A 13,524-nucleotide genomic window follows, 5' to 3' on the forward strand; every position below is an offset into this window, starting at 1 on the left:
CGGAAGTTGTTGGCTGCTTCTGCCACTGCAGCAAGTGCAGGCAGCATTTAGCAGGCTAACAGGCTTCTCGGCGTGTTTTTGGGCTGTTTGTCATTGAAGAGGAAAAGCGTGAAAACGTTCGTGATGTGCACAAGATGAAGTCGCCACGTCCTGCGAAATGATTTTCACCGGAATCGCCTCTGAAGAAGGGGATAAGCTAACGTAAAGAAACCCGGAAGTGTTGTCAAAGGTAACAAGGCTGCTACTGTAGCCTGCTTGTTTGACTGAGAAATCAATGTCAGGGGTGAAATTAGTCGCTAATGGTAAGCGACTCATGAGATGGTACTGTTCATTAGGATTACCGCTTGTGTTTAGATGCTTAAGCTAAGCTAGCTAGTCAAATGACAGCTTCTAACGGTACTAAAGGCATTAGCAACCGGTTGCTTCATGTAGCCCAGTTAACGTTAGTGGCTATTATACTTCCCCTAATCATATAACATGTTTGAAATGTTAATCAGTCAGCTACAACATATCTACAGTTTGGTGGCTATTTAGTTGACTGTCATGCAGCGGATTAGTGTCTTGGATTCATATTTTTGACTGCAGAGCACAGGTATATAATTGTTTCCCCCCTCACACTCACCCTTATAACCAGAGCTGAATGGGTATACATGTTAACACTGCCTTCAACATACATACATACTGTCTGCTACTGTTACTACTGATCAGGAAAGGGCTCTGATTAGTAATACAAAAAGAACAAAGAAGAACAGAAACAGACATATTTTAGAATGAAAGCAACATAACTCCTTAGGAATGCTTTTGTTTTTTAAACAAAGGCTTTTGAGGATGCTGTAATAACAGTTGCAGTAGCAGTGTGAGCAAAAATGCATGTAGGTGCTCGAAAGGTCTTTTTTTTATAGTGTCTCCAGTGTCACAGAGACTGGCTGGCAAGCGTTTACACTGTGCTCACTTCTTTGACTAACATAACATACAAAACTCATTCATGGAATCAAACAATAAAGAAAGCTGCTTCACCTGATCATCTGTTTTCGCATGATTCCCTTGTGCAACAAGTTGAACAGGTCTTAGTGTTGACACTGTCACTATGGTTATTTCTTTATGTTCAGGTGAGGGAAGCTTAGCTTTGGACTAAGTTTGTCTCTTCCATCTTCCATGTTCAGGTCTAAACACTTTGGTGATTTACCTTATGTTAGTAATTTTACTGCTTAAAAAGTGCATCTGCATTGCTCATTAACAAGAATGATCCAACACTTACCGCTTCAGCAGGAGAAAATCATGTCCTATGTGATTATTACCTGAATCTCTCTTTGTGTTCCCACAGCTCCCAGTAGCCGCAGACACGATGAGTGCCAAATATGGCCTGGTGGGCTACAACAGTTCACGGAAGCACATCTCGATCTCCATTCCGTCATCCACAGAGGTGATGTCACCCCACATAAAGTCTGTGGAGGAGCTGAGGGTCCTGGGAATCAACCTGAGCAGCTTTGGTGCCCCTACACAGTTCTTTATCTGTGTGGCTGGAGTCTTCGTCTTTTACCTCATCTATGGATACCTGCAGGTAACGAAGGCTGAAAGAAACTGTCTGAGTTCATCTGAGAGATGCACATGGGCAACCACAAAAAAGGCTTGTTTTAAAGGCTCTGTGTGTCTGTTCGCATGTATGAAATAAAAAAGACTGGCAGATTTAGCCTTTTCAAAGTTTGTTTACTTGCATTTATTATTGGTACCGGTGTGGCACCTGTCTGTGCAATTGGAAAAATATGCTGGTACAGATACAGATGGCTTATAAGAATGTTTATTTTATTTGTTAGCTTTTATCTAGTTGTCTTGCTTCTATATGACAAGCTCAACTCAATTTGTTTAAGCTGGGTATAATGACAATTATGATAAATCTGAGACAACACAGATGACATGAATTAGGGCTGCATCATTTTGCTAAAAAAAAATCATATTGAGATTATTTTAAATGATATTACACTTGTGATTCGATTTACAGTTAGGGGAAATCATCATTTCTGCATCATGATTTTCATTTTCATCGGAAAATTTTTTTAAATTCATGATAACGTGACATTTTCATTTTTATTTTTTACCAAACATGATTTAAAAAAATGTCCAGCCTCCTGGATTTGAGTATTGCACTGCAGAGATTTCAATTACATTTCAGTTAATCATGCAGCCCTAATATAAATGTTTGTATTTCATAAGGTGGGCCTCAGAAGACTGACATTATCTGCTTTGTGATTCTTTATTTGTCGGTCCACCCAGGAGTTGATATTTTCCGTAGAAGGATTCAAGCCTTTCGGTTGGTACCTCACTCTGGTCCAGTTCGGCTTCTACTCAATGTTCGGACTCGTGGAGCTTCAGCTCACACAGGACAAACGCAGACGGTAAATAATCTCCTGCTGTCACATAACACACAGTACTCTTCTTTTGTTTATCCTGCTTCTTGACTACCACTCATAACAGATCATATTTAAAGACTGCGTTTTTTTACGATGTGTAAAAACCTGATGCTTTCGGAGGAACATGGGCTGACAAACTTTTGTTAAATCATCTGAAACAGTTTAATGAGGAAATGCGTTTCTCAACGTTTTTATATTTCCCTGTCTTCCAGGATACCAGGGAAGACCTATATGATTATAGCCTTTTTAACAGTGGGCACTATGGGCCTGTCCAATACCTCTCTGGGCTACTTGAACTACCCCACACAGGTTATCTTCAAGTGCTGTAAACTCATCCCAGTCATGATTGGAGGAGTGTTTATACAAGGTAAGCTGAACCAACCTTACATATTATGCAACTACATTTTCTTTTTTTGGCTTTTTTCTTTACAATATTTTGATCCTTTGTACTATGTTATTAATATGTGCTGCTCTGACATTGTGTGTATATATAGCAGCTCTCTACTTAAGCTTCTGTCTTCCTGTGTAAAAAAAAATATTTGGCATTTGACACTTAAATTCAGGGGATTTGAAGTTGTCTATGATATTTGTTGTTTAAACGAGGCTTGTCGACCATAATAACTCTGAGTTGGGTGTGCGGAATATCTCAAATCTGAATCATCACTTCCCATCACAAAGTCAACTACAGTATTAAGAATGTTAATTTGTTAATTGTATTGATGCCTCTGTATGACATATAGTACTTTAGCAAACAAGATCATCATCAAGAAGATTAGCTATTTCTTTATAATTTAAATACTTAGGCGTGTGCCTGTCACTGGGTCAGATTCTGACTTATCCAACTTGGATAAGTCATTAAATTAGATCTATTTTTTATGGTGACGTGCTGAGGATGAACTGAGCGGTCTCTGAATGACTGGTGATATAGTCCAGTACTAAAACAAAGTTTTTGTTTTTTCCCAATCGTCCTCTTTTGTCCAAAGTGGCCAACAGAATTAAAAAAAGATAATAAGTTCCTTGTTTTAGCTTTAAGAAAAACTCTGTAATTATAAATGTCTCTTAGGGTTAATTATTAGGGTCAAAAAGATGAGGATTGGGCCTTGAGCAGTTAAAAAATGTCAGGAATTGGATTTTTCTCTTAGAACTCAAATAGACTAAATCATCAGCATTTTTATACAGAAGACAAATTAACTTCTAAAGAATAAAGGTTGCATCATTGCTCAAGGGAAAATGGCACTGAACTTAAAACGATTTATCCATCGACATCAGTCAGTCACATTTTACACCTCATTTCAGTCATCTTACGTGTTTCCTTTGAAGCAATGACCAACTTTCAACATTCGGCACCTCCTTTTTATCAAAGCCTGTTGTTTTCAGTCGGCAGAGCCCAGTCGGCCGTGCTCTTCTTGGTTCTGTCTGTCCTTTCATCCTCACACCGGCCTTCTCAAGGTTCTGTGTCCTCATCGTCAGACAGGTTTTGTGCATTTTTTTTTTTTAAATGCCCCCTCTCCCTCTCTCTCTGGATGGGTAGATGTGAGGCCCACGGTCCCTCAAGGGGTCGAGTGGAAAACAGAATTTGTTCACTCGGAATGCAAAGAGGAAAGAAAGTTGGAGAGAGGGATGGCTGGATGAAGGGAGGGGTGCAGAGCTGCATCTGATGTGAGGCCCTTCAAAGGCGTGTCGGGGGAATCAAAGCCGACCACGGCCGAACCTGATGCTGCGTCCCCTTGTCAACCTCAAGGCATCTATCCGTCAGCCTGTTTTCGGCAGGCTCCTTCATCCTGTTGTTTTTTCTCCAACTTTTGCTTTTTCACACAGGTTTTTTTTTTTTGTTTTGGTGCATTGTTGCGTGCACAACCTCAGAAACTTTGAATTGTCAAGAAGACCTACTGTAAAAACTTTTAGTAAAATTTTTACCTGAGTCCAATGTCAACTTCTTTTATTTAAAAAGAGGTTGGTCACCTTTTGAAGATTTCTTTGCAAGCTGTGCTCGAGGGGAAGTACTCGCTGCCTGCGCAATATCTCAGTTTGGTTTCTCTGTTTGTGATGTTACAAAAGGTTTTGGAAGTCTCACCGGTTGCATACATTTCAGTTTGGATTTCATTCTGATACAGCCTCTAAAACGTATTCCTTGTTTTCCCCTTGTGAATTGAGTCAAAATATGATTTCGGAGGCTTTAGGAGTTTCAGTTTCTGATTCCAGAATTGCAGATAGACATCCAAAAGGATTCACATCAACGTGCTTGTGTTCCAGGTAAACGCTATAATCTGGCCGATGTATCTGCTGCTCTCTGCATGAGTCTGGGACTCATCTGGTTTACGCTAGCTGACAGCAAGGTGGCTCCCAGCTTCAACCTCACAGGTACTTTCTTCTACATCCAACAGCAGACTACAACTGTTTCACAAAAATGCTCTAATGCTTCGAGTAATGAAGCCACATTGTCATGCTATATCCTCATGGTTAGTTTATCTTTACTAAAAGGTATGTGTGTTATTTCATATGCATATATTTTTGTGTTTGGCATACAGGTGTTCTCCTCATCTCCATGGCACTGTGTGCAGACGCAGCCATTGGAAACGTGCAGGAGAAAGCCATGAAACTCCATAATGGCTCCAACTCTGAGATGGTACCTTGTTTATTGTACTGAAAAAAAGTTAATAGTCTATTGGAAATTAGATCTGTTTAGTAGCGGAGGCAAGTGCAGAAAACAGCCATGTTTTGGCTCTGAGAATTGTAAGAATTGTGTTTTCTTTTCGTATGTGATGTCACTGACTGGGTTGTGTTGACAGGTGTTGTACTCGTACTCCATCGGTTTTGTCTACATACTGACAGGCCTGCTCTGTGTGGGCGGGCTGGGGCCAGCAGTGGCATTCTGCTCAGAGGTGAGTTCACCTGAAGACAATAGGGCTAGATACCCCTGGCACTTTATGTGGCCGCCCACAGACTCACATCATCACAGAGGCTGTTGACTGTATGCATCTGCAACTATACTGTAAGGTGCATACACACTGCCAAAGTCAAATCTACATTGTAAAATATGCAGAAGAATTAGTCATGTATATTAATAATTAGGGATGTGCGTGATTAGTTGACCAGGCAATTAAACGTTGCTACCTTTGCTCGTCAGCACCATAGATACTAGTCTGTTAAACTTATTGTTTTAGGAGTGTATGCATTAAATTACATTATATACATAATATGCATCTATTAAATGTATTCGTTATAACACGTACGTATAACACTGGTTAACCGTTGCAAAGAATATACATATACGTTTCTTAAAGATTTTTTTTGTGAAGTTGAATATTGTTTGTTATTTGCTAAATTTTATTTAGTGAGCTGTTGTCATGTTTTGTAGAATAAAGTCCGATGTTCATAATGCACGTTGCAAAGTGCCACACTTTTCAGCGCCATTTGAAATACCATCGCTTTTTACTACAGAATAAATACTGCTCAATACTGACTGGTTTTTACCTTTTTTTTCTTACTTTAAGACTAGTCAACTAGACTAAGTTTCATTAATTAGTCATCAGAAACATCCCAAATAATAATTATAATCTTGTGTCACGTGCTCCTGTGTAGCCTAATATGTCACTTTAATTTAGGCTGCAGACTCTACCAAGATGATTTATTTTCTCACTGTTAATCCTGGTGTTATTGTGTTATTGCAGATTGAAAAGTATTCAGTACTGTTTCTGTGTTAAATGTGTTCGATGATTCCCTCTCTCCCAGCATCCTGTGAAGACGTACGGTTACGCCTTCTTCTTCTCTCTTACGGGTTATTTTGGCATCTCCTTCGTGCTGGCCCTGATCAAGCTCTTTGGTGCCCTTGTTGCAGTAACAGGTCAGAGCTTCTCCTCTCTTCGTTATGAGATAATCGGATTAATAATTGATTTGTAATTTTAGTTTAGACAGAAAATTGTGATAATTCACTATTTTTTTTATGAGCAGAATTGAATTGCTACCCAGCTGTAGACTAGAGATGTCTCTGAGTATGTTGGAAAGTCACATCTGTTGAGCTTTAGTTTCCTGTCTGTAATTAAGAGAAACCACAAATGTGTTTTACTCCTTTGCAGTGACCACTGGGAGAAAGGCCATGACTATCATACTTTCCTTCATGTTCTTCGCAAAACCTTTCACTTTTCAGTAAGTACCATCACCTTTTGACTTTGATCAGTTTTCTTCTAGTTTTAAAGAGAGCCAACACTGACCTCTCCTTTGACTGAAACAGTAGAACTTGATTTGGCTCCCCTGCCCCCTGGTTTTCATGTCCTCAGACCATTTTCAGACCTTCACTACTCATCTGCTCTTCCTCCTTGTCCTCCCTCCACTCTTGCTCACCCACCACCTCCTCTGTGCTGTCAGAAGGGTCTTGTTTACTGCTGTACCTCTTCTGCTCTGTTTCTTCAGCGTGACTTTTGACATACACACACACACACTCCACACAAGATACAGAAACTTTTTTTGTATCTTCATGGCCAATTTCATTCTCCCTCCAGCTGGTGTGTGCCCTCTACCGTTGCTGGACTCGCAGTCCCTTCCCTGGCTGTAGTTTATACTTTTTAAACCATTTTTTTTTTATTATTGCTAAACAGCTAGTTTGGCCAAGCACCAAACTCATTATCAGTCAAGTGTAGATGGGTGACAAATTAAAGGGAAAACCAAGCCAAACCTAAACCGACATTTGGCACCTTGGTTCACCAAGCAGAGGTTCACCAGACTTTACATCAGTCATGTAGAAGCAATGAAGTACGATAATTTGACCATTTCATGACGCTTACATTAGTAGTCGGTTTTAGTCTACACTGTCTAATTTCAATTAATTTCCTTGTCTGATTAGGATCAAAATATGGACACTGAATATGAACAGGCTCCCAGCTGTGCTGTCTTGTACTTTAATTTTGTATTAGTAGGCTATTACAAGTTTTTCATGCTGATGGAATTATGGACACCACCTTCCATACATCATAGCTACATCAGTTTACTTTAAAAAAAAAAAAAAAACCCAATGTGGGTAGATTTGGTGGCTTGTCAACATTTGTTTAAATACGTGTTCCGTAAAATTATACATTATGAATCGCGTTCGATATATCCTCAAAAATACGATAATTTTAAAGGATAACTACCGTTTTTTACAACCTGGACCTTATTTTTAGCAAAATATATTATCATTTACTCACCCAGATAACTTTGGTGTCATTTGAAGTCGTTCGGACGAAATTAGATCCAGTGTAGCGCCGGTATATATAATGCGAGTGACGGGGCACTGAAGCGCAGCCTCTATATAACGCATTATCTGCCACGAAACTAGTTCATTTCACCAATATTTTGTCATGATACGCTAGTGCTATTCCCCTCTGAGTCCGGGCTCGTCTGTTTTCAACATCAGTGGTCAAACTAGCAGTAGCAGCTACAGGTAAACAAGCCGGCTGTCGCGGGTGCAGCTCAGAGACGACATCTTCCAGGTCAGAGGTAGTAGGTCAACCTACAGACCCCGGATGTTGATAACAGACAAGCCCGGACTCAGAGGGGAATAGCACTAGCGTATCGTAACAAAATATTGGTGAAATGAACTAGTTTTGTGGCAGATAATGCGTTATATAGAGGCTGCGCTTCAGTGCCCCGTCCCTCGCATTATATATACCGGCGCTCCACTGGATCTAATTTCGTCCAAACGACGCCAAATGACACCAAAGTTATCTGGGTGAGTAAATGATTATATATTTTGCTAGCAATAAGGTCCAGGTTGTAAAAAAACGGTAGTTATCCTTTAAGCCTCTGGTTTAAAGGACAAGATGTCTGCCATTACGCAATTCCCATTGACGGATTTCAGTAACGGAGACCTCATCTCAAAAATGTTGATGTGTTGATGTTCAACAAATGGCAATCTAACCATTTAGTGACGCCTCATGGCCTGTACAGAAGCATCATCATGTATTTAATTAGTCAGCTTATTTAGTTTCTCCATCTGACAAGTCTAAGAGATCTCACAAATGTACTTAATGCATTTTCTTCCTCATAAATCTATTACATTAGCAGTCATTAGCATCTGCCCTTGCTTGTCCAATCTATTTCTGCCATCCCTTAAGATTATGTAACCTTTCCGTCTCTCGCTCCTCAGGTACATATGGGGCGGCCTTCTGGTGCTCTTCGGCATCTTCTTGAATGTTTACAGTAAAAACAGAGAGAAAATGAAGCTTCCCTCCATCAAGGACCTCAGGAGCTGGCTGCTGATGGGAAAGAAAGTCCGATTTCTCTCACAAGACGTATAGACGGGCACCCACGCGTGTGGTGGAAGTCCTGCGCTGGCAGACTTGTACGTCTGTTCAGATGTAGAGTCGTCCCACCCGGATCAGGGGATGCGTTGAAGCACGTGCCCCATGCTACAAACCTCATCACCACCGACTTTGAGCCAAGGATTGGTGTACAGAGTTTGACCAATGATCAGCCTGAAAATCAGCTGACACACGATTAAACTACAATGGGTGATAGAGTCACTGTATCCCGTCTCTATCTACCAGCGCACCACTGGTGTAAAAACTGATTGAAATAGCTCAAACTCTCTGCAGCAAACTGAAGGAACTACGACTGTTTTTATTACAAGGGGATCAATGCCAGTGGGCTCTTTGAGCAGTGCTTGAGAGCTCCACAGGAACAGTCCAAACATGGAGGACAACACTGAGGACTTCAAAGACTCTCTAAAGGGAAGCCAGCGCCTTAGCCAACCAAATCGCACAGTTTGCACTGGAAATGACTTGTACACTTAAACCCTTGAGTGGTTGGAAAAAACGGAAATGTTGGAAGAAGATAGCACAGAGTGACATGTGAACCTGTCATGTCTGAAAATGAATGTTTGTCCCACACCCTAAAAGAAAAAAACATCTTGATTTCGAAACAAAAAAAAAAAGGAGTATTTGCCCCTGCATGTGCCAGGAAGACGTAACAAAACCTTGTTTTTACATAATCATTGTCTTGATAAAAAGTGGCTTTTTTTCATAGTTTATCGGTAACTTATATTTGTCCTATTTCGTTCAAAATGTGGGATCTGTGTGATCATGTGGTGACATTTCTGGGTATCTGGAGACATTCTCTTCTGTGTACATCAATACATTAAAAATATCAACTGCCATAATTTGCTAACCATGTGTTTGGGTGAAAGGGTACCACTCTTTTTACATTAAAACAAACTGAGACATTTCTCTTAAAGTACAGTGTTTTTGTGCATGCATGTGTGTGTGTCTCGTCAGCCTACCCTTATTCTCTCCCCTTGCACCGCTTGAGAGAAGAGTTGAAATATTGCCAAAGTGTGTGTGTGTGTGTGCGGGTGTGTGCGTGTGTGTTTATCCACCCAGTGGCCTTAGGCATGTTTGATTAGGAGTCCTAAAAAAAGATAGCACTGCTAGACAGAAAATAAACAGCAGTCTTCACTGTGCCGAGGCTGTCCTATTCATTTGGATCCATCCTGTGTGTGTGTGTGTGTGTGTTAGTGTGTGTGTGTCAGTCATGAATGCCAGCCTCCATTTGTCTAAGTGATGATGTAATGAATTTCACACCTGGTTCTTCGGCAAAACACTACAGTTTCCTCTGTTGGCCCATTCAAGGATGTTATTTTCAGATTACACAATGCTTTTTTTTTTTCTCTATAACTCACTGAAGATAGCGTTTTTTTTACCAATAACTACTTTTTTGTTTTTTTCCCTGTCTTTCATGCTTACAACCCCATCAGTTAATAGAGAGTGGCAAGAATGAGTCCTTAAACCTGAAATCGAATAAGCATTTTTGCACGTCTGGATCCATCTTCTCTTCTTCTGGGTTGCCTGAAATAATGTCTGCGGTCATCACGAGCTGCAGAAATTTTCACATTTTGCTCTACGACATAAAATACATCAATAAATACCCCACTCGTGAATTTTGAAGCTTTTATGTGTCCTAAAAAAGGCAGTTGCTCGCAAGAGGCTAAATGAAACTGCAGAGGTTGTTGGGTACATAAAACATCATCACCATCATCTTTCCAGTTTGTAAATTCATCAATTTATAGTAGTCTGTATAGTGTAGTAAGAAGCTTATTGGTGGTAATGTTGAAGTCATGCAACTGCGATGTAGTTGGTTGATAGCCAAACATTAGCTCTTTACTTCAGGTAATTGCATTTTTAGGCTTTGAAGGTGCAAAATGTAAGAATCGGCTACCTGTCAAATTCATACTCGCCAGGGTAACCGCTAACTGCTGCTATCTGTAGCTGCTGTGAGCTAGTTAGCTCGATTAGCCGTGCACCTAGTGATCCTGACTAGGAGCTCCGGCCACCGGGAGAGTGTTTGTGTTTAAACCACTAGCACAGAAATGTTGGACTGAAACAGGCCGTAGCTAGCTGGTTAGCATGCTCACTTCAGTAGACACGGACAGTCATGTCTGTCAAAACTGTTTCTTCCTCACATTCTGTTGAAACATTTCAACTAAAATTTGTACGTATTGCACCTTTAAAAAGATTCCCTTCTGGATAAACATGTAAATCTCAGAAATGTGTGTTAGCCGCAGAGTTTGTTTTCTGCAATGATCAAAAAAATCCCATGGGCCTTTAGTTGAGGGAGACAAGGCGAAGTTCTGGGTGAGCCCACAAAAACACAGCTCTCAGTCCCTGTTTGAGTCTAAATATCACAGTGCATCTGATGTCAGTAGGGAAAATGCAATCCAGTGTGCAGATAGTCGTCACTTAAGAGATCTGTGCTTGTCCAGTCCTATTCACTATTTATCATATAGCATAAGGCAGAGCCCGTTTGATGACGCAACACAGCCTTCAGTCAAAACTGGTGATTCTAGTTGTAAATCTTCATATACAAAGTAAAGTCCATCATAACTCTGATTTATTATTTTATTGAGTATAAATGTCCACAAAATATAAATTCTTTTCCTGGGATAAATAAGTTGCTAGCCGCAGGGTCGCTAAGTGATAAGAGAACGCCGTCCTTCATCCATGAACCCAGAATCCTCCCTGTTGAAGCGCCCTGGAGCACCAATCCAGCGCTGATGTTCTGTCTGCTGACTGTGCATTCTGACCTCTCAGTGGAGATATACGGGCAGCAGGAGAATTTCCTTACAGAGGTCAGTAAAGTGTTATATTGCATATGTTACAGTTCACATGTCCAGTACTAAAAAATCTGATACACTTTGTTTTTAATTGGGCGCATATAAAAAAAGGCCCAAGCAAAGAAATATTCAAGTATGCTACAGGAATAAACAGGAAATGTTTTGGAAGTCTTTTGTCCTTGATGATCGCTTTAAGTGTGTGTGTGTGTGTGTGTGTGTGTGTGTGTGTGTGTGTGTGTGTGTGTGTGTGTGTGCATCACTGCCATAGCATGGTGTGAAATGACAGAGACTTGCCAGCTCAGCAGGAGGCAGCTGAGTGTGGCTCTCTCTGTGATCCTAATAGAGGCCCAGATATTACAGTCTCACTTCCAGGCGGGAAACCTAACGCTGGGCCAATTAGTAATTTGGTATTTCATAAAATCTGGCAGCTTGTGTCTGATGACAAACTGACAGAGATCCTCTCTCCTCCGGGGAACCTTTGGCAGTACAGCAGTGTACACACACACACACACACACACACACACACACACAGAGTGAGAAGTTTGTCTTCCAAAAAAGCAAAGTGGCGGGTGTTGAACATATTGGGAGCATGTAACGGAATTGAAAACAGAAAATGACTTTGGATGCCTTCTTGTTTGGCTGCTGAACCTGATTTCACACAAGCACGAAATGGGGAAAAGATTTTCTTCAAGAGGCCGTTTTACGACACACACCGCCTTACTAAACTGCTGTTTTTTTATGATTGATGAACAGTGAAACGGTCCATTAGAGGTCGAGAGGTCACGTCGCAGCGTTAAAACATTAGTTTGCCATTATATACACCTCTGATGTGCAGCGTACAGTACTGCTTCATCGCTATGGGAATGGCTGCTCTCTTCCAGCTCCCTGAAAGGTCATTATGGGATGGGAAAGCCCAGTTGACCTAAGGCAAAGTACATCATTTGTCTTTTAGCACCAGGAGAACACACCTAACAAAGCAGGCTGACCCCTGTTAGAACGCTGAGGATTTGGACCATTTTTCAAAGCCACATAGGAATTTGCCATCCAGTGAAGTCAGCTGTTTTTTTATTGTTTTCCGACAAACATTTCTCTCTTTTTTTTAATCGTGAGTGACTTTAGGTGTCTTTAGTGAGGCTGTGAAATGATATAATGTGAATGTGTGGAACTGTTTCCTTGTATAATTGAGGTGTGTCCAGTTTGATATAACAACATATGTTTAAAGAACATTAAGAGAATCAATAAATTCATAATTCATATACATTGAAATAAATTCACATAGACCTAACCTTTCTCTCTCTGTCTCTCTTTCCTTCTTCCTCCTCATCATCCTACCCTCCATTCTCCATCCACACACACACACACACACACACACACCTGGTAACCTAGGCCATCCAACCTCTGCTCTCACATGGCTGCAGCCCTTCCTAATAAATAATGGGAGGTGTCCGGAGCTCATCATCCCAGCAAATAGGCTGCTATATAATATGCGGTCCACTTCAGATAGGTTGCAATATAATATGTGGTCCGACCTCGGATAGCCACAGCAGGGAGGGCTGGCAGCCCATTCATTATGGGTGCAATCGGTTCAGTGGGGGCAGCAAGGTGGCGAGGTGACGGATACGCGGCCGCTCTCACGGAGACATGTGCGCACACACCTGCTCACACACACTCACACACACACTTACAAACACCCTGTCGTCCTTGGCTAAATAGGAGGCACACACACAAACAAGTACACAGATATAGATATAGATTTAACAGTATGTGGGATCCAAAACTTTATAGTTGTCAGTTGTATGATTAAAGGTGCAATATGTAAAATTTTAATTGAAAACATACAAATATTAACTAAAATTATTGACAGAATGCAAAGAAATTTGAAGAAATTGCCAGTTTTGACGTAATGATGTCTATGTATTGTGTTGCAGGGGTGCCTACTGAAGTTAGCATGCTAACCAGCTAGGTCTGGCCTGTCCTGGTCCAAAGCTCTTGTGCTAGTCCCCCGATGTAACAAGCTTCCATTCTGCTAACTAC

General features: G+C 40.9%; 1 protein-coding gene across 2 annotated transcripts; it reads left to right on the forward strand.

Annotated features, from left to right (window-relative positions):
* Positions 1-14: 14 nt before the first annotated feature.
* slc35b3 (solute carrier family 35 member B3) lies at positions 15-9,614 on the forward strand. 2 transcript variants are annotated; one of them, XM_084341238.1, is made up of 10 exons: positions 15-229; positions 1,325-1,561; positions 2,272-2,393; positions 2,621-2,775; positions 4,662-4,769; positions 4,937-5,034; positions 5,198-5,290; positions 6,141-6,252; positions 6,485-6,554; positions 8,530-9,614. In XM_084341238.1, exons 2-10 carry the CDS (start codon positions 1,346-1,348, stop codon positions 8,678-8,680), a joined length of 1,125 nt encoding a protein of 374 aa, XP_084197364.1. In that variant the 5' UTR covers positions 15-229; positions 1,325-1,345; the 3' UTR covers positions 8,681-9,614. The 2 variants fall into 2 exon arrangements, with proteins under 2 accessions (XP_084197364.1, XP_084197365.1); XM_084341239.1 differs by lacking the exon at positions 15-229 and adding an exon at positions 1,140-1,163.
* Positions 9,615-13,524: the final 3,910 nt, after the last annotated feature.

The sequence above is a fragment of the Pagrus pagrus genome (assembly GCF_965226575.1).
Source record: "Pagrus pagrus genome assembly, chromosome: 20".
Taxonomy (NCBI): Eukaryota; Metazoa; Chordata; class Actinopteri; order Spariformes; family Sparidae; genus Pagrus; species Pagrus pagrus.

Excerpts from the sequence above, each read along its gene's own strand:
- slc35b3 (XM_084341238.1), top strand. The coding sequence starts at position 1,346 with ATGAGTGCCAAATATGGCCTGGTGGGCTACAACAGTTCACGGAAGCAC. Across the intron at positions 5,035-5,197 it reads ATGGCTCCAACTCTGAGATG|GTGTTGTACTCGTACTCCAT; the intron begins GTACCTTGTTTA and ends TTGTGTTGACAG. Across the intron at positions 6,555-8,529 it reads GCAAAACCTTTCACTTTTCA|GTACATATGGGGCGGCCTTC; the intron begins GTAAGTACCATC and ends CTCGCTCCTCAG.